We start from the raw sequence: 26,974 nt of genomic DNA, 5'->3' as shown, positions 1-26,974 counted from the left end.
TGGTACCTTAACGTGTACTATGCCGTGTTAGTACCTTAACGTGTACTATGCCGTGTTGGTACCTTAACGTGTACTATGCTGTGTTGGTACCTTAACGTGTACTATGCTGTGTTAGTATACACCCGAAAAGTGTGAATGCAAGCTAGTGGCTTAGCGTTCTGGAAAACAGTTGGACGCAGCTGGTACCCAGCAGTTGTGCTCATGGTGGATTCCAGAGCAGTGATCAGCCAGCCTTTCTGTCAAAAGCTGGTAGTGAGATTTCGAGGCTTTGCAGCCCACAGGGTCTCTTTGGCAGTGACCCAGCTGTGCCACTATCGGGGGAGGGGAAAGCAGCCCTAGACAAGACATTAGTAGGTCTGTGTCCTGATAAAACATTACTTATGGACACTGAAGTTTGAATTCCATGTAATTTTCTCGTGTCCTGAAGGGATACACAGGAGCCATTTTCAGCTCGCAGGCTGTTCAAAATCACGCCCTGGCTGGACTTAACCTGCGGGTTTGCCCCCACCACTCTGAGCAGTGCTGTCCCGTAGAGCTTGTGATGGTGGTGGGATTCCCTGTCCACGTCTCCATTCAGTAGTTACTAGTCACGTGTGCCCGTTGAGCCCTTGAAATGCAGCCACTGCGACCGAGGAACTGAGTTTTTAATATCACGCACTAAAATACGAATTTTAGTTCAATTTTTAGCAGCCCCACGTGGCTAGTGGCTCCGGTACCGGGCAGCACAGATCTGGAGAGAGCCTGTGTATGTGCCCAGGAAGCAGGACAGAAGGACCCACCGTAGCCTTGTTCATACACAGCAAAACACTGGAGTTACGGTGTGTTCACACAATGGGAAATAATTACAGTGACAGCAGACGTTCGCGGAGCGCTTTCTTTGTACCGGGCAGTGTTTTAAGCGCTTATGTTTTAACTCACTGGGTTCTCCCTGTGCGTGCTGGTGAGAGTGAGTGAACTATGTGACTGCATACGCCAACGAGGACGAAGGCATCTCAGACACGCACGGTTGGAAAAGGTCGAGTGAAAAAGCAAGTCACAAAAATCGCACACCATATGATGGCCATTTTTTGAAACTCAAAAATAAACAAAATGAAACAACACTGTTGACGGATATGCAAATATGTGGTAAAACCATTAAAAAAAAAAACAAAAAACAGGGAATTGAGGCTGTGTAACCTCTGGTGGGAGGGATGGTTTCCCCGGCGAGGCCACGCTGCGTCCCGGGAGAGGGACTCCTGATCTTCTCGTTTCTGCTCTGTAGGGGTCGCAGGGTGAGGTGAGCAGGATTTATATTGACTTGGAAAAAGAGCTGTTTTCACAAAATAAAAGCCATGATCGTTGTAGTATGGCTACAGTTAGTACCGAGTCTGCTTTCAGTTCGCATTTAAGTATATGTTCCATTAGAAGAGGGCTTTGTGTTTGTTGCCTTGGTTGGGTACTTTAGGTGAGAACACATTGTTATTCAGCTCAAGAACAAAGGGTTAAAGTCAAACCCTTTCCTCCAACTGTTCTGTTAAATCTAAGACCAGTTGAAAGTTACCAGAATCTAGCCAGTGAGAACTTAGCTTGAAAATGAAAATCCGAAAACTGTAAAATAACAACTAGACTCACTTAGAAACTGTTATCATCAAAGCAGTCATGAAGAGAAAAATCCTCATGACACCTGAGGGTGTGAGGAGACTTTATAGCGGTATTTCATCACTAGGCTAGAGTAATCTGTGGTAAGTTGGATTCATAGAGATGTTTTGTTACTGAAGATGCAGTTCTGCTAAAGCTGGCTACCGAATTTGTTGTTAAATTATGTCAAGCTTTTCTGTGTAATATGTGCATCTTTGACTTTTTTTTTTTTCCTTATTGTTTCGGCTTCCTTCTTTCCTGTATTACTGACATGGGTTTATCTTTTCTCCCTTTAGAGAGTTTTGAGGTGACAGTCACCAAAGAAGGTGATAAAGGGTTCTTTCTATGCCTCTTATGAACATTAACCCACTAACTTTGTTTATAAAATTGGGAATCAGCCCTTAAACAGAAGAAACTGTCATGTTCTCTCACCCCTATTTATTCTCCTACTTTATTTCTATTTTTAAGTATATTGATGGAAATTGTATGTAACCAGACCCTTGGTTAGAAATATCTGGAAATCAGACATCCATTTGAACTACATGGATAATCCTGTTCCTTTTTTTAAAATTGGATTTAAGAGATTCACTTTGTGACCATTTTCTACTAGTTGTAATTTTGGAAGAGTTCAGTTTTATTTTTATGTGAAATATACTCTGTGAAGTTTTATACATACATCAAAGTATTTATATGTATTCTCCCATGGGCCAGAATGGAAACCTAGGTTTTAACTCCTAAATAAGCTTGTAGACCAACTTGGATGTGCTCACGTTCCCAGGCAGGCTTCTTTTTCAGGTCTGATAGGATAAAGTCCGAAACAAGGCAAGTCTAGCAAATCCCTCCCGAGAATGGAAACTGTATCTTAATTGTAGCTGATAGCTGTTGAAATGGATGCCTGAAAAGTTGGTATTTCTACCGTTTTCTCATTCAGTAGTTTGTTTTGATTCCCTAATTTTAGCCAGGCTCATTGCACAGGAAGACTTGTTTCTTCGATATATATTTTTTTTTTTGACAGACTTTCTGTAATAATGGTGCTGAACCTATGCCTCACTGCTTCTTCCTCTCTCAACACTTAACTGTGCTTTCTAGCCTCCTCTCTGGTCCAAATCAAAATAGCTGCGCAGCCCTCCCAGGTAGCTGGGCAGTTTCTCCGTGTTTTCAGGCCTTGGCTGTTTGCTAATGAAACTACTTAGCCCTGGAGCTCTCTTAAGTACTCCTGTGAAATGCCTGTCTATATTCTTTCTCTTTCTCTTTTGTATTCCTGCATGAATGGATGCAAAGTTTAAACAAGTTGCTTGGAAAGCCAGAACATGCTTCTTTTTACTAAAGCCCCAGAACTTACCCCCTGTCCAAGCACAAGTGCCCTTGCTTTGTTCACAGACCCCCTAAACCCCTGGCTGCCAAATTGTTGTTGTTTATTTTCTTTGGGGGAGGAGGGGAGTGTGCCCTTTGTTTGTGTGGCAGAAACTCTAACCTATGCTGTTTTGACTCCCTAGGTGAGATTTGTGGATTTAAAATTCATGGGCAGAATGTCCCCTTTGATGCAGTAGTGGTGGATAAATCCACTGGCGAGGGAATCATTCGCTCAAAAGAGAAACTGGACTGTGAACTCCAGAAGGACTACACATTCACCATCCAGGCCTACGACTGCGGGAAGGGGCCTGACGGGGCCAACGTGAAAAAGTCTCATAAGTAAGTGAGCTGGACAGAGAGCGTGTGTGTGTAAGGAGAGTGGTGACAGTTGCCGCTGCCCCAAGACTTCTGGTTTTTGAAACATGAGGCAGAGGCTAGTTCCCAATTGTCCCCAGTGAGATTGTAAGCTCTTTGAGGGCAGGTATCCTGTTTACCCTTGTGTATGGCTCCCAGCCAGTGCCTGGCACATAGTAGGTGTTGAATAAATGAGTAATTTTATCCCACCAGATACTCTAGTAAAGAAACTAGGGCCTTACATTGAAAATTCAAAAAGCCTACTTTTACCCAGAGGAAGGTATTTTGTTGTTACGCTTATCTTTTTTTTTTCTGTAAATTTAAAGGGCATGAAACGCTTTTGAGCTGGTGGAAGAGAGCTGGCTTCTGCACCCCATCCTGGGTGTGTTCACGTCGTTCCTGCCAGTTGAGAACTACTGGTGTAACGGAGAAGATTGAACAAGACTTGGATTTAGCCTTTTTCTAGTCTTTTCTCCGCCACTTACTAGCCCTTCGACATTAGGCAAATTTAATTTTGTCGTGTCTCCGTTTCTCCTTAGTGTATTGGCTAAGGAAGGAGGACACATAGGTGAGGTGAGGTCGTGTAACCCATTGTGAGGGTCAGGATGGACGGGTAGCACTGGGGTGTGGAGGGTCTTGGTGAACAGTGGGAGTGCTGCATGCCAGTGAATCCTGCCTCTTCCTTTTTACAAAATGTGATATTATCATTTTCCCTGAAAAAGACCTCATTTCAGTCAGGGACCTTGTCTGATTCAGAAACATACCCTGGTCAGTAGCACGTGAGACTGACCATTTTCTGTTTGTAGCCTGGTCTGATGATGCCCTAGTTTTCTTGTGCCCGGGCTGGGGAGATGGGACACGGAACCAGGAAGGGCAAGTAGAGGTCCTTCATTTGTTGGGTCAGCAGTGGATGCTATCCCAGCAGTGGGTTCCTGATGGTCTCTATTCCTTAGAAGCAGGGCAGAACTTGTTTTAATGCTCATAATTTCCCATCTTCTATCTGTACTTCTTAACCCTTCTTCCTAATTTTTTTCCAGATTTTGCAACAAAACATTTTTAACTTTTTGATTGGAGAGCAAACAGATGTCTAATATAGTTTATATCTCCCTTCTGCCAGCCCTGCCACACATTGTCAAGAAAATCCCAAGTCTCTTATTTCATATTACTGCCTTTGTACCAGCTCTCTTACTCGCTAGGACTTGGAAGAATCAACCAGATTCCTATTTTAACTTTAAAAGTTAAAGGAAATTTAAGAATAGGGCGGAATTTTATTCTTGGGGTAAAAAAACAAGCAAAACACACAGCCTTTCTCCTTCCCCCTTCTTCCAGAGCCACTGTCCATATTCAGGTGAACGACGTGAACGAGTATGCCCCTGTATTCAAGGAGAAGTCCTACAAAGCCACGGTGGTGGAGGGGAAGCAGTACGACAGCATCCTGAGGGTGGAGGCAGTGGACGCAGACTGCTCCCCCCAGTTCAGCCAGATTTGCAGCTATGAGATTGTCACCCCGGATGTGCCATTTGCTGTCGACAAAGATGGTGAGCACCCAGGAGCGTTCTTTCCTCACTGCGGGGGAGATGGGGTAGGCAGCCCCTCTGTGCCAGTTGGCTTCTAACCCAAACTTTGTCTGCACTTCGGTGAAACTCACAGTTAGTCCGTTCAGGCTGCTCTAACAAAATACCATAGACCTGGGGGGCCGAAACAGCAGACACTTAACCTTTCACAGTTCTGGAGGCTGAGAAGTCCAAGATCAAGGTGCCGAACGTCAGTGAGGACCTGCTTCTTGCTGTGTCCTCTCGTGGCAGGGAGAAAGCTCTAGTCTCTTTCTCTTGTAAGGACACTAGTCCCGTCATGAGGGCTCCACCCTCATGACCTCGTCTAAACCTCATCACCTCCCAGAGGCCCCACCTCCTACTGCCATCACATTGAGAGTCAACAGTTCAACATAAGAATTTGGGGGGACACACACATTCAGTCCATAGCAAGACCTAACTTGGTGTGTCTGTCTCACATTTAAGTTGTTTTGTTTTTTAGTTAAAGTGTAGTTGATTTACAGTGTTGTGTTAGTTTCAGGCATACTGCAAAGTGATTCAGTTTTATATATATATATATTTTTTCAGATTCTTTTCCCTTATGTGTTATTACAAAATATTGACTATAGTTCCCTGTGCTATACAGTAGGTCCTTGTTGGTTATCTTTTTTTTTTTAACTTTTTTTTTTTAATTAATTAATTTATTTTTGGCTGCTCTGGGACTTTGTTGCTGTGTGTGGGCTTTCTCTAGTTGTGGTGAGCAGGGGCTACTCTTCATTGCAGTGCGCAGGCTTCTCATTGCGGTGGCTTCTCTTGTTGTGGAGCACGGGCTCTAGGCACGCAGGCTTCAGTAGTTGTGGCACGTGGGCTCAGTAGTTGTGGCTCATGGGCTCTAGAGCGCAGGCTCAGTAGTTGTGGCACATGGGCTTAGTTGCTTCGTGGCACGTGGGATCTTCCCGGACCAGGGCTTAAACCCTTGCCCCCTGCACTGGCAGGCTGATTCTTAATCACTGGGCCACGAGGGAAGCCCTATTTTATATATAGTAGTGTGTATATGTTTATCCCAATCTCCTAATTTATTTCCCCCCCTTCCCCTTTGGTAACCATAAGTTTGTTTTCTATGTCTATGGGTCTATTTCTGTTTTGTATGTAAGTTCATTTGTATAATTTTTTTTAAACATTCCACATTTAAGGCATATCATGATGTTTGTCTTTCTCTGTCTGGCTTACTTCACTTAGTATGATAACTGGTAGGTCCATCCATGTTGCTGCAAATGGCATTATTTCATTCTTTTTTATGGCTGAGTAATATTCCTTTGTATACATATACCACATATTTATCCATTCATCTGTCGATGGACATTTAGGTTGCTTCCATGTCCTGGCTATTGTAAACAGTGTTGCAATCAACATTGGGGTGCACTGTATCTTTTTGAATTGTGGTTTTCTCCAGATATATGCCCAGGAGTGGGATTGCTGGATCATATGGTAGCTCTATTTTTAGTTTTTTAAGGACCCTCCATACTGTTCTCCACAGTGGCTGCACCAATTTACATTCCCAGCAACAGTGTAGGAGGATTCCCTTTTCTCCACACCCTCTCCAGCATTTATTATTTGTAGACTTTTTGATGATGGCCATTCTGACTGGTGTGGGGTGATACCTCATTGTAGTTTTGATTTGCATTTCTCTAATAAATAGCAATGTTGAGCATCTTTTCATGCATGTACCTTTTGGCCATCTGTGTCTTTGGAGAAGTGTCTATTTAGGTCATGTTTAAGTTTTTACTCTGTCCCCTGAAAGCCTCTTTTCTGGCACCAAATCTTGTGTTCTCTTATAGGGTGATCCTCTATTTCCTTTCCCACCAAAATCTAATAAAAATCCCCCGCCTAAGGTGTTTTTATTTTTTTATCTCCCTACCTTTCAGTCAGCGTGCATCCAAATGAGACTGCCTCTTAGTAAGTTTCGTTTTCTGTTCTCCATCAGATTTGGCTTTTCTGCCTCGTCTTGAAGATGAAGGTTGATACCTCGCTGCCAGACACCCCGCCATCCTTAGTAACTGACTAGAATTAACTTATTCTGGAGCGCAGCTTCTTTATTAGGTTATGGCTTCTTGATGATGCTATGGTGTCTCCATTGTTAATGCATAGTCCAGAATCTTCGATGAAATGATGGACATTGCAAACACTTTGCAGACATTTGCACTCACGTTCAAAAAGCAGGCTTCTGTTCTACTGGCTGAGGGTAGGAAATCTCTCTCTAACAAAGTAAATCTTTTAGCAAGAAGTATTTAATGCAGCTCCATCTTGTATTTTTATAAATTTATTTATTTATTTGTTTTTGTTTCTGGCTGTGTTGGGTCTTGGTTGCTGCGTGCCAGCTTTCTCTGGTTGCGGCAAGCAGGGGCTACTCTTCATTGTGGTGCGCGGGCTTCTCATTGCGGTGGCTTCTCTTGTTGCGGAGCACGGGCTCTAGGTGCACAGGCTTCGGTAGTTGTGGCACGTGAGCTTTTAGAGTGCAGGCTCAGTAGTTGTGGCGCACGGGCTTAGTTGCTCCGCGGCACGTGGGATCTTCCTGGACCAGGGCTCGAACCTGTGTCCCCTGCATCGGCAGGCGGATTCTTAACCACTGTGCCACCAGGGAAGCCCTCCATCTTGTATTTAATATTTGAAATACTTGAATTATTTTGTCTCTTTTATTCTCTTACATGTTAACTATTAAATCTTAAATATAAAACCAAATACAACTATAAGAATAAATGGAGGCTGAATTCTATAGGCTCATTCCTCTGCTTAAATAATCCTTCAAGGTGGATTTAGTGTGCGTTCAAGCTCAGGAAAGCATGAATGTTAATTACCTCAAGCATCAGTTTATTTCTGTGTCAGTGTTTCCAGGGCTGAAACACATGCATTTTGTGTTTCAGCATAGGACGACAGAAGTCAAAAACAGTGGGTTTGAAATTAATCGGGGAAAAAAAAAAAAATATATATATATATATATATATATATATATATATGAATCACTTTGCTGTACACCTGAAACTGACATAATCAACTCTACATTAATTTAAAAAAAAAAAGTCAGAAGAGAGAAGCAGAATGGGTTTGGGTTCTCACTGTTGTTTTTCCTCTTGGAAGGTTATATTAAAAACACAGAGAAGCTGAACTCCAGGAAAGAGCAACAGTACAAGCTGACAGTCACGGCCTACGACTGCGGGAAGAAGAGGGCAACAGAGGATGCTTTGGTGAAGATCAGCATCAAGCCCACCTGCACCCCTGGGTGGCAAGGTGAGCCTCACTGTCTCTCTGCTGCTGTCACACCTGCTCTGAAAATCTGTTCACCACGGAGACCTAACGGGAGTTTTCTTCCCCCCCCCGCCGTCCGTGTGTTGGCCCACACAGGATGGAACAAGAGGGTCGAGTACGAGCCTGGCACTGGTGCTTTGGCGCTTTTCCCAAACGTCCACCTGGAGACATGTGGTGAATCGGTGGCCTCAGTGCAGGTGACGGTGGAGCTGGAGACCAGCCACATAGGGAAGGGCTGTGACCGCGACACCTACTCTGAGAAGTCCCTCCACCGGCTCTGTGGTAAGGAGGCGAGAGAGGGACCCTGAACCCCTAAAAGTCTGTTCAGAAGAGTGTGTGTGTGTGTGTGTGTGTGTGTGTGTGTGTCTGTGTCTGTGCATTTTAAGAACCACTGATTTGAAGCAAGTATTTCTCTAACATGCATTGAGAATCATCAAAATAGGCATTCTATAAGTGGAGTGAGCTTTTTTTTTGCTCACTTTTAAATCCCAAACTTTTTTTTTTTTTTTTTGCGGTACGCGGGCCTCTCACTGTTGTGGCCTCTCCCATTGTGGAGCACAGGCTCCGGACGCGCAGGCTCAGCGGCCATGGCTCACGGGCCCAGCCGCTCCCCGGCATGTGGGATCCTCCTGGACCGGGGCACGAATCTGTGTCCCCTTCATCGGTAGGCGGATGGAGTGAGATTTAAATGAAATGAGACGTTTATGTAAGGACTGAAGAAAAAAAAAGCTATAGGTGATGCAATAGCTTTTGGCAAACGTGAAGTAGAAAATGGAAACTAAGGAAACCTGCATCGAATTTATAGTCTTTATGTCCCACAAACGAGGTGTGGAGCAGCTGAGAGACAGAATGATCGCAGATCTGACCCAAGGCTAGTTCTCCATCTTCACCGTCAGTTTGGATATTTTCCTGGTCTGTCTGAATGAGGTAAAGGTGAGGTATGGATGCCTCTTGGGGAAGATGCTGAGGAGGAATGTTCCGCTTGGCCGGTGGTAAAACACCAGTAACTTCAGTGGCCTCTTGATGCTCGGAAGGGCCTTTCGTAGGGAGCATTTTCCAGTACTCGTCTGTCTTTTCACTAAGTGATAATGACAGTTAGATTCAGGCAACCAGTTTTCTTTCATAATTGGAAATTGTCATATGAAGAATAAGCAAAAGGGAAAAAGTATATTCTCTGTGGCTCATCCTGATTCTGAATCCAAATATTCATAATCATGTACCTAAATGTATGTAAGTAAAGAGGTCTGGAATATTTTCTATTTTATACTATGTAAGTATAGTGTAAAAGTACTTTCTCGTAATGCCATTATTTTTTATGGTATTAAATGAACATTCTCTCAGCAGAACAGTTTAAAGGTAGAAAGAATTTTCTATTTGAGTGCTTACTGTACGCTAGGTCCTTCCACATGTGTTATTTCATTTAATCTTCCCATCAGGCCTACAAAGGTGGTAGCATTGGCCTCGTCTTTACAGAAGAATTAGTTGAGACCGAGGGAGGCTGAGTCGCTTGCCCAAGGTCACACTTTTAGGAAGTGGCCGAGCTGGGATTTGGACCAAGATCGTATGATACTCAAAAGACCAGGCTGTCCCAGCCAAGTCATGCTGCCCCTAGGAATAGAGAAGTCAAGGGCCCGGTGGCTGTGAAAGGTTGCAAGATCTTCTGTGGATGAATTTAAAAGAAAATCGAGCCTGGCAACGTGTAACAAAAGTTGTGAAAATGTTTCATGTTCTTTGGCTTAGTATCCCATTTCTAGGAGTTTATCCTAAGGGAATAATCATGGAGACACACAAAAGTCCTCGTCAAGGCAAGGTTTGTCACAGAGAAAAAATAGGGACAACTCCGTGTGCACAGGACAGATCAGTTAAATATATCACAGCACAAATTCTATACAGTGAAATGCTATTCAGACATTTTAAATTATGCTGTAAAGAATATTACTGGGAATATATGTAGGTGTTACATAGCAGGACTCCACTTTTATAATATATTCATATTATACATATTTTATGACATATATTCATACGTATTATACATATTTTAATAATATGTGTACATTCATAAAGAAAGGACTGGAAGTGTTTATACCCAAATGTTAATAGTGGGTATATTGGGGTGGGATCACAAGTAATGCTTCTTTTTTTTTCTCTTTTCTTTATTTTTTTATTGAAGTATAGTTGCTGTACAACATAGTGATTCACAGTTTTTAAAGGTTATACTCCTCTTTTTTTCTTCCTTTAAAAAAAAATCTATGGTTATTATTTATGAATCTTTTTAATAATAAAAACCCTTATTTTTGAGGAAAAGTAAACTGGAACTAGCAAACTGTATAACCATTAAGATAAAAGTGGTACCTTAATACATGCACCCCAGTGTTCATAGCAGCACTGTTTATAATAACCAAGACATGGAACTCACCTGACTGTCCATTGACAGATGAATGGGTAAAGAAGATATGTGTGTGTATATATATATATATATATATATATATATATATATATGTGTGTGTGTGTGTGTGTGTGTGTGTGTGTGTGTATATGTATACACACACGCGTGCGCGCACACACACACACAGTGGAATATTACTCAGCCATAAGAAAGAATGAAATATTGCCATTTGCAGCAACATGGGTGGACCTAGAGATTGTCATATTAAGTGAAGTAAGTCAGACAAAGACAGATATCATATGCTATCACCTATATGTGGAATCTAAAAAAAATTATACAAATGAACTTATTTATAAAACAGAAATAGACTCACAGACATAGGAAACAAACTATGGTTACCAAAGGTGGGGAGAGGAGGGATAAATTAGGACTTTGGGATAAATATATACACACTACCATATATAAAATAGGTAAACAAGGACCTACGGTATAGCACAGAGAGCTATACTCAATATCTTGTACTAACCTATAACAGAAGAGAATGTAAAAAAAACAATATATATATTTATATATGTATGTATAACTGAATCACTTTGCTCTACACCTGAAACTAACACAACATTGTAAATCAACTCTAGTTCAATTTAAGAAAAACAAAAAAACAAAAACAGTACCTTAGTGTGGCTTTGAAATGCTTGTCCCTTTTGAGTTCGTCGCATGATGCATAGTGAGTGTCTCCATGTTGCTTAGGCGCTGCGTCTGGCACAGCTGAGCTGCTCCCTTCCCCGGGCGGCTCCTTGAACTGGACCATCGGCCTCCCCACTGACAATGGCCACGACAGCGACCAGGTCTTCGAGTTCAATGGCACTCAAGGGGTGAGGGTCCCAGATGGCGTCGTTTCCGTCAACCCCAAGGAGCCTTTTACGATCTCTGTGTGGATGAGGCATGGGCCGTTTGGCAGGAAGAAGGAGACGGTCCTTTGCAGCTCAGACAAAACAGGTGGGTGAGCTTCGCTGTAAGGGGCGTCCGCTGTAGTGGTGCCTGGAGGTGGGCACCTTATTCTAACCCTAAAGGCTCCCACACGCTCTTGGTGACACACGTTGCTCTGTGCTCAAGACACTGCACTGGTCTCTGGGCGTTTGCTAGCTTTACTCAGTGGATTGGGCCCCTCGTCTCAGTAAAGCCCAAGCGTAGTTTTTCCTAAACCCTGCCTTGGCCCACCGTGGAGAGTTCACCCGTGCTGATAAAACTGTGTCTTCAAGATCCATTCAAGAAACAGCTTTTAGTTCTCCTTTGGGTCTTAAGTCGGCAGTTTACTAGTAGAATTACTCTTCGCAGATATGAACCGACACCATTATTCACTCTATGTCCACGGCTGCCGGCTTATTTTCCTCCTCCGTCAGGATCCTTCAGAAGAGAAGAAATACAAACCTGCAGAATTCCACTGGAAGTTGAATCAGGTGAGTGCATGGAAAACTCACTGCTCTGGGTGTTCTTCAGAGAGGTTAAACGGGCACTGCGACCGTGAACAGGACCGGCTGTTGATGGGCAGGGTTTATTTACGATTTTATGATTTCTGTGTCTGTGGCTAATAGGACAGCAAATTAAATCCACTGAACTCCTTTTTACTGAAAGCCTAAGTTTGTTTTTTTACCTGTACGTGTTTTATACATAAAATATTAATACAGGCGTTCCTCATTTTATTGCGCTCCACAGATAATTGCAGTTTTTATAAATTGAAGGCTTGTGGCAACCCTGCCTTGTCAGATAATGTTAGCATTTTTTAGCAGTATTTTTTAATGAAGGTATGTACACTGTTATTTTTTAGACATAATGCAGTTGCACACTTAATAGACCACAGTATAGTGTAAACATAAATTTATATGCACTGGGAAACGAAAATAAATTCGTAAGACTCGCTTTATTGTGGTACTCGATTTATTGGTGTGGTCTGGAACCAAACCTGTGATATCTCCAAGGTGTGCCTGTATAAAGAAATGATATGTTTCAAATCCCAAATATCGTGTTATAATTTATTGAGATAAGCAGCACTTGCTTCAAAATTGGGATTGGGGTCCTTGTATTTGTTTATTATTTAAGGCCTTGCCTCCCAAGTTGTGCCAAGGACCCTGGGTGCCTCAGCAGATTCGGGGGTGTGATGGGATGTTTTAAATATTCAAGGAACCAGCAATCTTGACATCTTTCAGGCACCACATGAACTATTAGCTCGTGGGAATTTATAGTTTCAACATTAGAGCACATTATACTTCTTGTGATGATGTCATGTCTTTGCAAAGCTGATTTCCTAACGGTTGCTGTGATAAAAATCAAGCGTCATGTGCAAAGAATCAATGTGTTACAGGAAATGAGGAGATGCTGTAAACTGAGAAAGCCTTTTCATTAAAATCACAGCAGGTCATTTCCTCTTGTGAGTTAGAGTTGGGGCAAGAAGGAAACCTGAGCTTAATTTATTTGCCTCGTGGAGTTTGTGGATAAGAGCTGACAGTGTTATATGTGCCTGTAGTTGGTAAAATATAACATTGTCTGACACAGTTACAAGATAGATACATGAGAGCACATATGAGAAAGGAAAAAAGTATGTGATGGTGGAAAGATGAAGTGACTGTCAAGTTGGCAGTGTTCATCTCTTACTGGTGTAATTTTTATTTACATAGATCATTTCTTTCTCGGAAACTTTTGTCATCAGTTTTTTCAAGAAACTAAGAAAGGTATCATACAGAAAAAAATGTTGCAATGTAGGTAGACATTTTAGGTATAGTTCTGTTTTAGTAACCACAGTCTACACTTAGATATTCAGTTTCTTCTGATGACATGTTTTAGAAACTTTATCATGGAAAATTTCACACATAGGTAAAGGTGGACAGATTAGTGTAAGGAACAACTCCACACACCCTGGCTTCAATAATTATCAGCTCTTGGTCAACCTTGTTTCATTGTTACCTCCACTATTAAGAGTTTTTTGTTCAAATTGTCTCATAGATGTTTTCGTGTTTACAAATTTGTCTGTTTGAATCAGGATCCAAATAAGGGGCCATACACTGGGATTGGCTGATAGACCTTTTGAGTTTATTTTAATCTGTAGATTTTATAAGAAACATATATACGATATTAGAGATCTGAATTTTTTCCTCAGACTTACCAAGAGCAGCTGCTTTTCTTTGGGGATAATCTTTGGTCATTTCTTCATTTATCTTGATGTTTCTGGTCTGTTTTAGCTCTTGATTTCTCCTTGGTTCAGTTTCTTAGAATTTAAAGGTAAATTGGGCAAGCTTTTTATTTATTTATTATTTCTAAATATTTAGCTTTGGCTGCGTCGGGTCTTAGTTGCGGCACGTGGGCTTCTCTCTAGTTGTGATGCAGGGGCTTCTCTCTAGTTGCGGTGTGTGGGCTCAGTAGTTGTGGCGTGCGGGCTTAGTTGCCCTGCTGCGTGTGGGATCTTAGTTCCCCAATCAGGGATCAAACTCACGTCCCCTGCATTGGAAGGCAGATTTCTTAACCACTGGACCATACAGGGAAGTCCCTGGGCAGGCTTTTTAAAAATACAGTTTTAGAAATTTCATCCCATAGCATCTCCTTCTCTGCCTGTCCCTGTTCTTGCATGTCTGTCTCTTCCTCTAAAGCCAGAAATCAGGGAATGCCAGACCAGCCAGGCCTTGGAGACTGCAGACCAGCACCCCACGTGACAACAGGGGAGATATTGGGGAGCTGCTCCTTCATGATAGGAGAGGAGCTCAGTTGAATTTGGCCATCTGAGCTGTATGTTCGTATTTATTTAGACCATCACCTTTGAACCGAAAAAGAAAGCACATGTGCTGTAGTGGGCCTCGGTCAGAAACTGGAGGCATTTTTCATTTAAAAAAAAAATATTTATTTATTTATTTTTGGCTGTGTTGGGTCTTCGTTGCTGCACACGGGCTTTCTCTAGTTGCGGCGAGCAGGGGCTACTCTTCGTTGTGGTGCGTGGGCTTCTCATTGCGGTGGCTTCTCTTGTTGCAGAGCATGGGCTCTAGGTGCGCGGGCTTCAGTAGTTGCAGCACGTGGGCTCAGTAGTTGTGGCTCGCGGGCTCTAGAGCTCAGGCTCAGTAGCTGTGGTGCGTGGGCTTAGTTGCTCCGTGGCATGTGGGATCTTTCCGGACCAGGGCTCGAACCCGTGGCCCCTGCATTGGCAGGCGGATTCTTAACCACTGCACCACAGTGGTTAATGTGGAAGTGCCACGTTTTTCATTTTGATCCAGAAAAGGAACGACCAGCCCCCTGGGTGGTGTCCATCCTGCTGATACTAGAATTTCCTGGTGTCATGCTCTTGGCAGAAGGGAATCGGGCAGCTCCCTGTCTGGGGTCCTGTCACATGATGAATGAGTAGCGCCCCCAAGTCTGAAGCGTCCTAGAGATGGTAATGTCACCTTGACCTTTTGGGGTGAGATGCGGTGGGATGAGACGTATTTTGTTGTTGTCATTTTAAGTCTTTTCCTTTTTAGGAAGACAGAGGTTCATTCTGGGTGACTTGTTCTCGTTGTCCAGTTATGTCGCTCTCATGGCTGCGTCTTTGGGTGAGAGGGAAGGTGGACGTTTCACACTTAACCACCCACCCCCTTGGCCTTGTAGGTCTGTGACGAGGAATGGCATCACTATGTCCTCAACGTGGAAATCCCAAACGTGACTCTTTATGTGGACGGCGTCTCTCATAAGCCCTTCTCTGTGACTGAAGACTACCCGCTTCACGCGTCCAAGATCGAAACCCAGCTCATGGTTGGAGCTTGCTGGCAAGGTAACAGTCGTCAGCACCCTGTCCCCTCCAGGCTTCGAGAATTCAGTACTTCTTCTCTGCTCTGTTGGTGGAAACAGGCTCCTCTCAGAGTCTCACATCCTTTACTGTCCTCTCCTTTCTCTTTTCATTCCTTTGCCTGGTGTAGCCTTTCTGGGGGGCACGGCTGCTGCCAGGCTCCAGGAGGGCTCTATTTACGATGCTTGATGAAGGCGTTAAAGGATGGGAACTCCTTTCCCGGGGGTCCAGGAGGAGATATGCAGAGGGAGAGTGTCATTGAGGACCTTGTTTATAAATTATTTATAAATTAACCTGTTCGTTGGAAAGTTTACAAAAACAGAGAGGCAACCGTCAGGCACAGACACGTGAGTTGCTCCGGCCCGGAGGTCAGAGTGATTAGCACTTGATAACCTGGCGGGAGCACCTTCAGTGAGGATTGGGGGAGAGTCCGTGGCCGTCTCTGCTGGAAGACCAGGACGGGATGTGATGACAGCCACCAGCGAGACGATACCTTTTATTCTTGTTTTCTGAGTGGCAGGCTGTGCGCCAGTGGCTTCACATACATTATCTCATTCATCCTAATAATATGTTTGCGGGGCAGCAGCTCTTTTTATCCCTATTTCATAGCTGAGAAGCCGGGGCTCAGAGAAGTAGTGAGCTGTGTTACCAGCTGGTTACGTGGTGCTAGGATTTGAACCCCTGGAGCCAGTGCACTCAGGCCCAGTGTTCTGACCCACCAAACCAGGGGTGCTACCCTTTTCTGTGCCACGGAGTCCTTTGGTGGTCTGTGAAGCCTATGGACCTTGCTCAGGATAATTTCTTACTAGTCTATGAAACAAAATAAAATACATAGGATTTCAAAGGCGACCAATTAAACTGAAATACAGTTGTCAAAGTACTAAAAGGATAAATTTGTAAAGTAGTAACACCTGTGCTGCTTTACTAACTCATGAAGATCAGGCGCCTCCATTAACTTCCGGGAGGCAGAGCAGGAGGGGCTTGGTAACCATGCTGTGTACCTACAGCAGAGCAGCTGGCAGGACGTGATACCTGGCGGCACAGTCATAGTTTCTTCTAATATCCCTGTGATTTGTAGCTGACATTTATAACCAAAGGGAAAACTAAATTTTAGAAGTTAGTAAAAATTAAGCATGTGATTTTTCCCAGACCCCTTGGTCTGCTCTCAAGGTTCATGGGCCCCCCCCCCTCCAACTTTGCCCATGACTGTGTGTTGTGTCACTTCAGGGTGTCATCATCACTACATGTACCTGCTAAATAGGCCTTCTTTTTCCTTCCCTTTGGAAACATTATACCTTGAGTTAGGTTAGAAATTTGTGAAAGAGCCTAAATGCCAAGACAGTTTTGCTGCTTTTAGGAGAATTTGAATTTCATAATTTTCCTGCAGATCCTTCCATATGAAAAAGAATAAGACAGTGTTTCACAGTGAACTTCTTCAGCAAATTCCCAGATTTGTTACTGGTGACAGTCCATCTGTGAGAAAGTAGAACGTGAGACCAAGGAATGAGGAATAAATTATTAGAAAGTTTTTAGTTGTTACGCTTAAAATTTCAGGAAGCTTATAGTTGTTACTCTTAAAATTTTAGTTCAAACTTCCTTCCCAAATTAAACAATAATTTCTGAGTAATGATTTTAAAAATAAGAATAAGAATACAAGGGACTGCCCTGGATGTCCAGTGGTTAAGACGCTGCACTTCCACTGATCCCTGGTCAGGGAACTAAGTAAGATCCCACATGCTGCATGGCGCGGCCAAAAAAAACAAAGAATAAGAACACAAGTGTGGGGACTTCCCTGGTGGCGCAGCGGTTAAGAATCCTCCTGCCAGTGTAGGGGACACAGGTTCGAGCCCTGGTCTGGGAAGATCCCACATGCCGCGGAGCAGCTAAGCCCGTGCGCCACAACTTGCGCTCTAGAGCCTGCGCTCTAGAGCCTGCAAGCCACAACTCCTGAGCCTGCGTGCTGCAACTACCGAAGTCTGCGCGCCTAGAGCCCGTGCTCTGCAGCAAGAGAAGCCACCGCAGTGAGAAGCCTGCGCACTGCAACCAAGAGTAGCCCCCGCTCCCTGCAACTAGAGAAAGCCTGTGAGCAGCAGCAAAAACCCAACGCAGCCATAATAAATAAATAAAAAGTTTAAAAAAGGCATGATATTTACATATTTAAAAAAAGAATACAAGTGTGAACCTAAATGTTATTTTGTATTCTGGAAACTTTGTTATGTGGGTTAAAATACCCCACCCCCACCCCCACCCCCCCGTCCCACCCTGCCTTCCTCTTCATGTCACAGTGTCTCTGCCATCAGATGGCAATCAGTTTTCATCCTTTCTCACCTCTTTCTACCTCAGCCCTCTCAGCATCCTCAGCCAGAAGAATCTGCCTGTAAATTTCCAAACCAAACACAAGTTTAAAAAATTTTAGTTAATGGGGGAAGAAGATCTCCTCTCTTCCTTTCAGGGGATTTGAAGTCCCTTCCCCTTCAAGTTCACTGTGGGGAGCCTGGGCTGGAGGCCCGCTTCATGGGATCAACGGAAACGTCAGTTGTAACTGTGTGTTAGGGGGACGTGGGAGCCGTGTGGGCTCCAGGGCTCAACTGTGCACACCTGGCCTCGTCCCCATGAGGCCGCAGCAGGAAAGGTGGTGAGGCCTGCGCCGTGGGGTGGGGCGGGGAGAGGGAAGCAGTGCACCCACCGCGCGGTCTGGAGGGTGGAAATTCTGTCCCCCGTCGCTGGGCGGGTGCCTCGACCCAGAACGCTGGGCGGGAACCACAGCTGCTGTCCCCAGGCCCATCACCGATTATGTTTCTCTGGGTGAGTTCCTTAACCTCCGACTCTCCCTTTCTGTTCAGAAAAACTGGTTAAAAATGCCTTCTTTCGTCTGTCACTTGGATGTGAGTGACATCTAAGTGTGAACCGATGTGAACTCCTTTTGAGCTTTCAAAAAAGACATACATGTTCACTACACACCAGGCTTTGGACGCTGACATGTGTCTTCCCCATTAAAAAGACCGGCGCTGTGGTCCAGGGTGGGTGCCTTTTGCACCAGGTACGTCTCTGCCATCAGCGCCAGCTGCCACCTCCCAGTGTCCTGCCTGGACAGGTTGAGGAGATCAGTGAATTCAGTGCACAGCTGTTACTCATCTCATTTTGAATCTGACCTGTGTTTTGGCAAGGAGGCTGCCGGAAGGTGGAATAAAAGAATGGAAAGAGATAAACAATAAGGTCCTACTGTGTAGCTCAGGGAACTACAATATATTCAATATCATGTGATAAACCATAATGGAAAAGAATATGAAAAAGAATATATATATGTATAATTGAATCGCTTTGCTGTAAAATTAACACAGTATTGTAAATCAACTGTACTTAAATAAAATAAATTTAAAAAAAAAAGAATGGAAAGAAGCACGGGAGTGGTAACTATCCCTTTGGGAAAAGGTGATCAAGTACAGTTTTCATCCAGGTGTGGAGTGTGTCCCCAGGAGGGATGGGAGGGCAATTTTTCTCTTTGTGTTTGTGTTTGGTAGCTTTTCAAAACTAATTTTCAAGGTCCAGTTTGAAGAGCCTAACCTCTTGGTCCTTTTCTATTGTCTGTCTTGCTTTTCTACAGAGTATTCAGGAGTTGAAAATGACAATGAAACTGAGCCTGTGCCTGTGGCCTCTGCAGGTTGCTGGACTTCCTTGCCTACGGTTCACTATTGTGTTTCATTTAAAGACGAGACATCCATTCATTGTGCCTTTCGCATGAGACACCCGAGTTGCATTTTGGTCCCAGACACTATTTGAGCTGCTGCTTTGCCTCATGCTACCCCACTGCATCATGGGATTTCCCTTTTCTGCCCATTCTGATCCCAGTTGAAGTGAGAACAAATGACTCATTAATGCAATGTACTAATGGGAAGTTTTTCTTTTCCTCATCAAATGTTACCCCATCCCACTGCGTGAGGCGCCCCGCTGAAGTCTCACAGGCTAAGTTTGGTTGGGAGGCCACCTCCTGCTTCTCGTGTGTCTGAACCAGGAGACAGGAAAAGACTCGTGGCTAGATATTCTGTCCTGACTGATAATAAGTTTTAAATAATGTTTCTTAGAAATCTTGGTCCCTAGTGATGATTTAGTATCTAACGTCCCTCATCCGGAGTGCGGCATGCTGCTGACAATTGGTCTCTCCTCCTCCTCCAGTGTAAGAACAGGGTTTAGTACCTCCTGGTTTTGGCTCTTCGTTACAGTCTGTCAAGGGCCACCTTCTGGCTTTTTCTTGTAACATCTTCACTCTTCCCAGTTATCCTCAGTAGGAGGAGACAGGCACACTGGGACTCAACAAAATAGCCTGTGTAGGCGGCCTTGATACTAGGCTTTGTGCAGGGTAGGATTTTAGCATTCCTTTTATCTTTCTACCCCTGCCTGTGTACGTTCATCCCCAAGTTTGTGTGTATTCCCCGAGTGTGCTCAGTTAGAAAAAGCAGCCCAGGGGAATTACCTGGCGGTCCAATGGTTAGGACTTGGCGCTTTCAGTGCAGGGACCGGGGTTTGATCCCTGGTCGCGGTGCAGCCAAAAAAAAAGAAAAGAAAAAAAAAAGAAACCCAGCGCCGGATCCAGGCAGTGGTTGAAGAGGCTGGCGCTGGTAGGACATCACTTGTGTACCATGATGACGGGTGCAGTGAGGGCCACCCTTACCAGGAAGTGGCCGCATGTGTGGGGACACTCACGGGACCTCTTGGCTTCTGGGCTTCTGGGGAGGGACCCCCAGCTCCTCTCTTCTCCGGGCCACGTGCATGACCATAAGCCATTTAATTTCCTCGTTGTGCTTCCATGTCGATTGCTAGGCTAACAGGATCTGGTAGGAACTAACCCGCATGTCCACCCATCAGGCTGCCACCACCGGTAACATCACCTTGAAAAGTGAAGCAGGAGGCCCTGGGCTGCACTCACAACTTCTGCTTTTCTACCCCCGTGTTCTGCAGGTGGTGACCTGCACATGACTCAGTTTTTCCGAGGTAATCTGGCTGGCCTGACGATCCGTTCCGGGAAGCTCACGGATAAAAAAGTGATTGACTGTCTGTATACCTGTAAAGAGGGGCTAGACCTGCACATCCCCGAAGGCAGCGGCAGCGGTGTCAAGGTAACACCAGCACCCACGACTTCCTCAAGCACAGGTGCGGAGGCTGTTGGCGTAAGGACTGATCGGTGATTGGTCCTGAGCTGCCTTTACGCACAGCATCTCCGACACTACACGTGTGGGGTGTCTTTCTCACACCAGTTCTCCAGCTCCTGGACCCCGACTCCCCAGGCGTCCTGTAATCCAGTTCAGTCCTGACACTAAGTGGGCACCAGGCCCCACTGCCCCCCACATGCCTGCTCCTCTGGTACCAGCTGCAAGGATCTGGGCCTCTGGTACCCACACTTGGCTGAAAAAAGTCGAGGGTTCCCACAATCCCTCGCCCTTTTCAGGTTCACTAATTTGCTAGAACTGCTCAGAAAACAGTTCACTTACTATTACTGGCTTATCATGAAGGATACAACTCAGGAACAAGCAGGTGGAAGGGAGGCCCAGGGCCAGGAGTGGAGGAGGGTGCACGGGCCTTCCACACCCCCTCCAGGTGCACCACCCTCCCGGCACCTCGCTGTGTCCACCAGCCCAGAAGCGCTCCAGACCCTGTCGTTGAGAAGTTTTTGTGGAGGGTCTGTTATGTAGGTATGATTGACCAAATCATTGACCACTGTTGATTGATTAACTCAATCTCCAGTCCCTGTCCCCTCCCCGGAGTTTAGAGGTGAGGCTGAAGGTCCAGTGTAATCACGTGGTTGGTTTCTTTGGCAACCAGTCCGCATCCAAGAGTCACCTCGTTAAGGTAGATTCTGGGGGCGGCTGAAAGGGGCTTATTAGGAATGAAAAAAGATGCCCCTGTCCGTCAGGAAATGCCAGAAGTTTTAGGAGCTCTGTGCCAGAAACCAGGGACAAAGACCAAATATATATTTATTATGTCACAGATCTGTCTGTGCCTTAGATATTTACCATCATGTAATAGGGTCACAGTCACTGGAATTATGTGAGCTTTTCTTCTCCAAGTCACCAATTCGAATCAGTCCCAAGCTAATCCTCTTGGTCAAAGTGTTTGTGGTTTCAGCGTCTTGCCGTTAGAACCTTATTCTGTGCCTGTCTCTCTGTTTTGGTGCCATTTCAGATCCAAGCCAACCCCAGTCAGTCAGTGTTGACCTTGGAGGGAGAGGATGTCGCGGAGTTGGATAAGGCCATGCAGCACATTTCCTACCTGAATTCACGACAGTTCCCCACACCCGGGATCCGAAGACTCAAAATCACCAGCGTGGTCAAGTATGTGCTGACTTTTAACAATAAACCTGTCTTTGCTCCGTGACCCTTGAGAAGGAAATGTGTGTGTTTAGGTTTTTACGTCAACCCAGCCTCCCTTCTGTAAGGAAAGGTGATCTGTCCCTCGTTCCCAGCAAGTTTAAGTGACGTTTGGAAGCACATTCTGGGAGCGGCCGGCGTCTTGTCCGCCAGGTGGTCGTGGAATCCTGGGGTCCGCCTCCGAGCGCCTTTGTCCGTGTGGCTTGAGAAGCCGCCCTTAAAGCCCTGACCCTCCGTCCCCTTCCTTGGCAGGTGTTTCAACGAGGCCGCCTGCCTCTCCGTCCCCGCGTTGGATGGCTACGTGATGGTTCTGCAGCCGGAAGAGCCCAAGATCAGTCTGAGTGGCATCCACCACTTCGCTCGAGCGGCTTCCGAATTTGAAAGCGCGGAGGGGGTTTTCCTCTTCCCCGAGCTTCGGATCATCAGCACCATCACGAGAGAGGTGGAGCCCGAAGGAGAAGGGGACGAGGACCCCACAGGTGACGGCCTAGACCCGTCGCCCAGAAGTGGGCGGCTGAAACCCCCCTGCTGCTGCTTATTCCTTGGCCCTTTTCCTCTGTGATTTTGTAGACTTGAATGTTCTAATGCTGTTCTTGGGTCTGCTTCTGGAATCGGACCCGTGGGCCAGAGCTCATTATGATCTTTGGAAACCCACCTAGAGGGTCCTTTCATCTTTTTTCCAGCTTGACCTCAGTATCTGGGATGGCTCTCGTGGGTTGAGAGGGCAGGGGTTGCTGCTGTAGGGGTGCTCCTGCTGGCTGGCCCCCCATTCTCGGGCCTTCCTGGTGGCCAGTCCTCCTAGACACATAAAGCACCCCCAATTCTTGAAAATGACTGTCCCGTACCTCCATCCGTGGTCCCTAAAAGGCCTCTGTGAGTTGGAGGATGAGCAGACAGGCTGTCGCTGTGAGCACCTCCCTGGGCTCCACAGCCTCTGCTATTTCCGGTTGGGCCATTTTTGCAGTTCAAGAGTCACTGGTGTCAGAGGAGATTGTCCACGACCTAGACACCTGCGAGGTCACGGTGGAGGGAGAGGAACTGAACCGAGAGCAGGAGAGCCTAGAAGTGGACACGGCCCGCCTGCAGCAGAAGGGCATCGAAGTGAGCAGCTCTGACCTGGGTGTGGTCTTCACAGGTGAGAGGCCAGACCCCAGACTGGGAGAGTGAAGGCTCAGAGCTCAGCGCCCACCTCCTCCCAGCTCAGCAGCTGGAGAGAGTCCTGGAGGAGGTGGGAAAGGAGGAGTGGTGGCCACGCACCTTCTCCCAGACGGGAAGGGGAGCACAGCTCTGCCTGGTGTCCAGTCCTCATAACGGGTGGAAGCTTGGGCGTGTGTGGTACCTGCCCCTCAGCAGGGGACGACGCCCCCGCAGTTGGCAGGCCAGACGCGCGGCCGGGCGGCTCCGGGGCCCGCCTGCAGCCCGCCTTCGCCCTCGGCCCGTGTCCCTAAGCTCAGCCCTGCTGTCTCCCCTGCAGGTGTCGACACCATGGCTAGCTACGAGGAGGTCTTGCACCTCCTGCGCTATCGGAACTGGCACACCAGGTCCTTGCTTGACCGGAAGTTCAAGCTCGTCTGCTCCGAGCTGAATGGCCGCTACGTCAGCAACGAGTTCCAGGTGGAGGTGGGTGCCGGGCTGTGCTGAGCAGGGCAGCAGCGTGGTGACCGGGTGCCTCGCTCACGGCCCTGATGTTTGCCAATGCCGATTTTTAGAGCATTCGTGGTGGCAACTGTTTAGGTTCATCCTGGGGTGGGTTGCCTTTCCCAGCCGGGGGGCTGCTCCCCATTAGACCTGCAGAGGTTTGGGGGGACAGGTTATACACGGGCTGGGCTGGGGCCCAGCACGGTGCCCCCCCTTCACAGGCTGCCTTAGCCTGAGAGTCAGAGGGGCCTCTGGAGGGAGGCGGTCAGGACCGAGTGGCGGTCCATGCCTCGGGCTGAGGGGCGAGGTTGTTTCTTGAGATTTGACACTGCTTTCACCGGGGGAGCCGGGGCTTCGTTGCAGATGGCTGGCCCTGCCGTGAATAGATCCTTGGCGCAGGGCGAGGGTTGCCGCCAGCACCGGCAGGGCTGCTCTCCACTGAACGTGGTTGTGGGGACTTAGGCCGCAATGGCCAGAGGGCACTCGTCCTGCTGGGACACCTTTCGTATCACTCGGAGCTTCTGTGCCCTGGAGAAATGGACCCAAAGTTACTCTCAGCAATTGAACGCTTCCGTTGTGACCCCGTAGCAGCAGAATTAAACTCACAGGGCTGAAGAGCCCACGAGTGTTTTCTTTGAGCCGAAGGGTAGCAGATTTGAAAGGAAATAAAGGCTCTGATTTGTGCTCTCTTTCACGTGGCTGTAGCTTTGGGAAAAGAGGGGCAATGTGGTGTGCCCGGGCTTCTCGAACCACCCGTGGTGAAGGGCCAGTGGTGGTGCTGTGTCTTCTCCAGTCTGTGGTGGATGAATTATTTTATTAGATACAATAGAAGTGAGCTATTCCAACAGCAGAATGTTCTTGGCTGTGTGACAGCATCACGTGGTCACAGCAGCCTCCCTGGCCGCTTCTGTTCTTCTCTCTGCCCGCCAGCACCGGTCCAGGGCCCACTTCGGTGGTGCTGGTCAAGTGCATGTCCACTCCCTCCGCGGACACATTCAGGCTGCCCTTGTGTCTCCGCTGCAGGTGAACGTCATCCACACGGCCAACCCCGTGGAGCACGCCAGCCACATGGCCGCGCAGCCACAGTTCGTCCACCCCGAGCACCGCTCCTTCATTGACCTCTCAGGTCACAACCTGGCCAACCCCCACCCGTTCGCAGGTAGGCCTGGGACGCCCCTCCCCGACTCCTGCCGTGAGCTCAGCCCCCCTCTTCCCCCACCGCCGCTCAGAACAGCCACCAGCGGCCTGGCTGTTATTCCACGTCACACGAGGAAACCGGAGCACAGACGGGGCGGTGGGGCCCGAACCCAGACTTGAACCCGTGCTGAGCCTTTTCTCGGAGCTCCTCCTGTTCTCTGGGGGGTGGACGGAGCAAGCAGTGGAGGCCGAGGGCACACGGCGGGTCGGGTCGGGTCTCGTCATCACAGCCGTCCTGTGTCCTCTCCCCCGCAGTCGTCCCCAGCACCGCAACCGTCGTCATCGTGGTGTGCGTCAGCTTCCTGGTTTTCATGATCATCCTGGGAGTGTTCCGGATCCGGGCTGCTCACCAGAGGACCATGCGGGACCAGGACAGCGGCAAAGAGAACGAGATGGATTGGGACGACTCTGCCCTGACCATCACCGTGAACCCCATGGAGGTAGGCGAGGGCGGTGACGCCCCGACTGAGAACCCCTGCAGGCCAGGGCCCCAGGGAGGCTCAGCTAACCTTCAAGCTCACATGCTCTGCGTGGTCCGCACCGTGACCCCGCGTGGGCAAACTGAGGCCTGGGGGGGCCTGCTTTAGGGTCACGGTCCGGCTGTGGCTGGTGCCCGGAGCTGTGCTTCCCTTCGTCTTTGGTGAGGAGCCTAGTCCAGCCCCTCTTGCTGGGTCGTGGGATGTGGCTTCCAGCCGGTGGACAAACCCTGGGTCACCAGCTGGGGCGGGGGAGGGGCTGGATTCATCGCCTGGTCGCCGTGTCTCTCTGTCAGACATACGAGGACCAGCACAGCAGCGAGGAGGAGGAGGAGGAGGAAGAGGAGGAGGAGAGCGACGCCGGGGACGAGGAGGATGACATCACCAGCGCCGAGTCGGAGAGCAGCGAGGAGGAGGGGGTGGAGCCCGGCGACCGGCAGACTGCGAGCCGGCAGCAGCAGCTGGAGTGGGACGACTCCACCCTCAGCTACTGAGCCGCGGCCGTGCCCGCCCGCCGTCGCCTTCTTTCCTGCTTCAGGAGGCTTTGCTGTCATCCCTGTGCCCACCCCAAGGGTCCACGATGTACAGAGTCATCCTGGCCAGTAGGTCTGCAGAGCCTCCCCGTCGCCGATCTCCGCCCACGCTTGGTGTATAGGGCCATAGGCTCCCCCTTGCTCCCTCCCTTCGTCCGCCCTGCTCGCTCTTAAGTTAATGTGAGGAGCTGACGCTCGCTCTGTGGCTGATGTCAACTCCAGAAAAGCTGCAGTGACTGGACTCCTTGACAAAGGGTTAGAGTTGCTCACTCCTACCTGGTAGTCCTCTTCTTTTTTTTTTTTAAAAAAAAGTTTTTATTTTTTCCAAACTAGTGCATGTATAAAATGGCAGAATGGGGTTAATATGTAGATGATGAACTGACTTTTTAATATTTTGTAAATAAATTGGGATTCCTCGTGTCGTTTGTGCTAGCCTAATCCGGGGCTGGATGCAAAGTGGAGCGGAGACACTGAGCGTGGGAGGGGAGGGACCGGAGACACTGCCCATCCCACCCCGCCCCCCACCCCGCCCCAAGATGAGGAGAAAGGAGCACAGACATTGATCTGCTGCCCGGCAGGAGGGGACCGGATGAGGGACCCCTCTTTGGAGGCTGGAAACGGCCAGGTCTTTTCTTTGGGATTCTACCCATTGAGGGCTGCGGGGAGCTGGGGTCCCTGGCCATGTTTGCTCCCTTCTCCAAGGACTGGCATTTCCTCATGCAGGAACCTGGACTCAGGTGCAGCCTTGGGGTCCATACTGAATAGATGCAGGTTTCCTTGCCGGTGAGAGTATGTTTCGATCATGTGGATGGTGCAGACCCTCTGACCACTTGGTCTGGAGACAGCGACAGGCCTGGGGGATCCGTACTCAGAACATGGCGGAAATGACGCCCAATGGCCTGAAGGCAGTGCTCGATTCCCCGAGCACCTGCGCCCCTCCTCCCCAGAGCCCCCGGGGGGTGAAACCATGCCCAGTAGGTGGTGAAAGGAGAGAACCGCAGTCAGGAGCAAAAACCCCTATAGCACGTGGTTTTTAATTTACGTGTAAATTTTTAGATTTCTAAAACGGGGGGAAAATAATTTTGAACACTGTTCTGTGATCATAACTGCTAGTTTCGAGGACACTGCCAGCTGTCCTGTGTCGTGTGTGGCCACCCCTCCATGTACTGTCACCGTCGCTGCTCTGTTTAGACCGTGGATAGACGCTAATGCGTAGACGGGACCCTCCGCGCTGTCTGTAGCCGCCGTGGTATCACTTTTCAGATGTGTATATTGATGATAGGTCAGAAAGCGTATACATACAATAAAGTCTGTTCTAACTCCAGTGGGAGAGCGGTTTGTGTTGGGTCTTGTTTTCATCTTAATCCTGCATCCTCTTGTTTCTTTCTGAGCCAAGAACATAACATACCAAGGATTTTA

General features: G+C 47.4%; 1 protein-coding gene across 3 annotated transcripts in view; it reads left to right on the top strand.

Annotated features, from left to right (window-relative positions):
- Positions 1-26,892, top strand: part of CLSTN1 (calsyntenin 1) — a 76,879-nt gene extending 49,987 nt beyond the window's left edge. Inside the window, exons 3-19 of one of the 3 annotated variants that reach the window (XM_079916742.1) lie at positions 1,914-1,943; positions 3,114-3,309; positions 4,654-4,862; positions 7,992-8,141; positions 8,256-8,441; positions 11,296-11,544; positions 11,884-12,005; positions 15,172-15,334; positions 18,954-19,010; positions 20,306-20,463; positions 21,527-21,675; positions 21,964-22,190; positions 22,676-22,846; positions 23,186-23,331; positions 24,373-24,508; positions 24,802-24,986; positions 25,319-26,892. In XM_079916742.1, coding sequence (XP_079772868.1) covers positions 1,914-1,943; positions 3,114-3,309; positions 4,654-4,862; positions 7,992-8,141; positions 8,256-8,441; positions 11,296-11,544; positions 11,884-12,005; positions 15,172-15,334; positions 18,954-19,010; positions 20,306-20,463; positions 21,527-21,675; positions 21,964-22,190; positions 22,676-22,846; positions 23,186-23,331; positions 24,373-24,508; positions 24,802-24,986; positions 25,319-25,516 — 2,732 coding nt within the window. In that variant the 3' untranslated portion in view covers positions 25,517-26,892. The remainder of the gene's footprint in view (positions 1-1,913; positions 1,944-3,113; positions 3,310-4,653; positions 4,863-7,991; positions 8,142-8,255; positions 8,442-11,295; positions 11,545-11,883; positions 12,006-15,171; positions 15,335-18,953; positions 19,011-20,305; positions 20,464-21,526; positions 21,676-21,963; positions 22,191-22,675; positions 22,847-23,185; positions 23,332-24,372; positions 24,509-24,801; positions 24,987-25,318) is intronic. The other 2 variants (XM_079916743.1, XM_079916744.1) reach the window with 2 other exon arrangements.
- The last annotated feature ends 82 nt before the right edge of the window (positions 26,893-26,974 follow it).

The sequence above is a fragment of the Stenella coeruleoalba genome (assembly GCF_951394435.1).
Source record: "Stenella coeruleoalba genome assembly, chromosome: 1".
NCBI lineage: Eukaryota > Metazoa > Chordata > Mammalia > Artiodactyla > Delphinidae > Stenella > Stenella coeruleoalba.
Note: the sequence above shows the minus strand (reverse complement) of the source record. Positions and strands in the feature narration are given on the sequence as shown.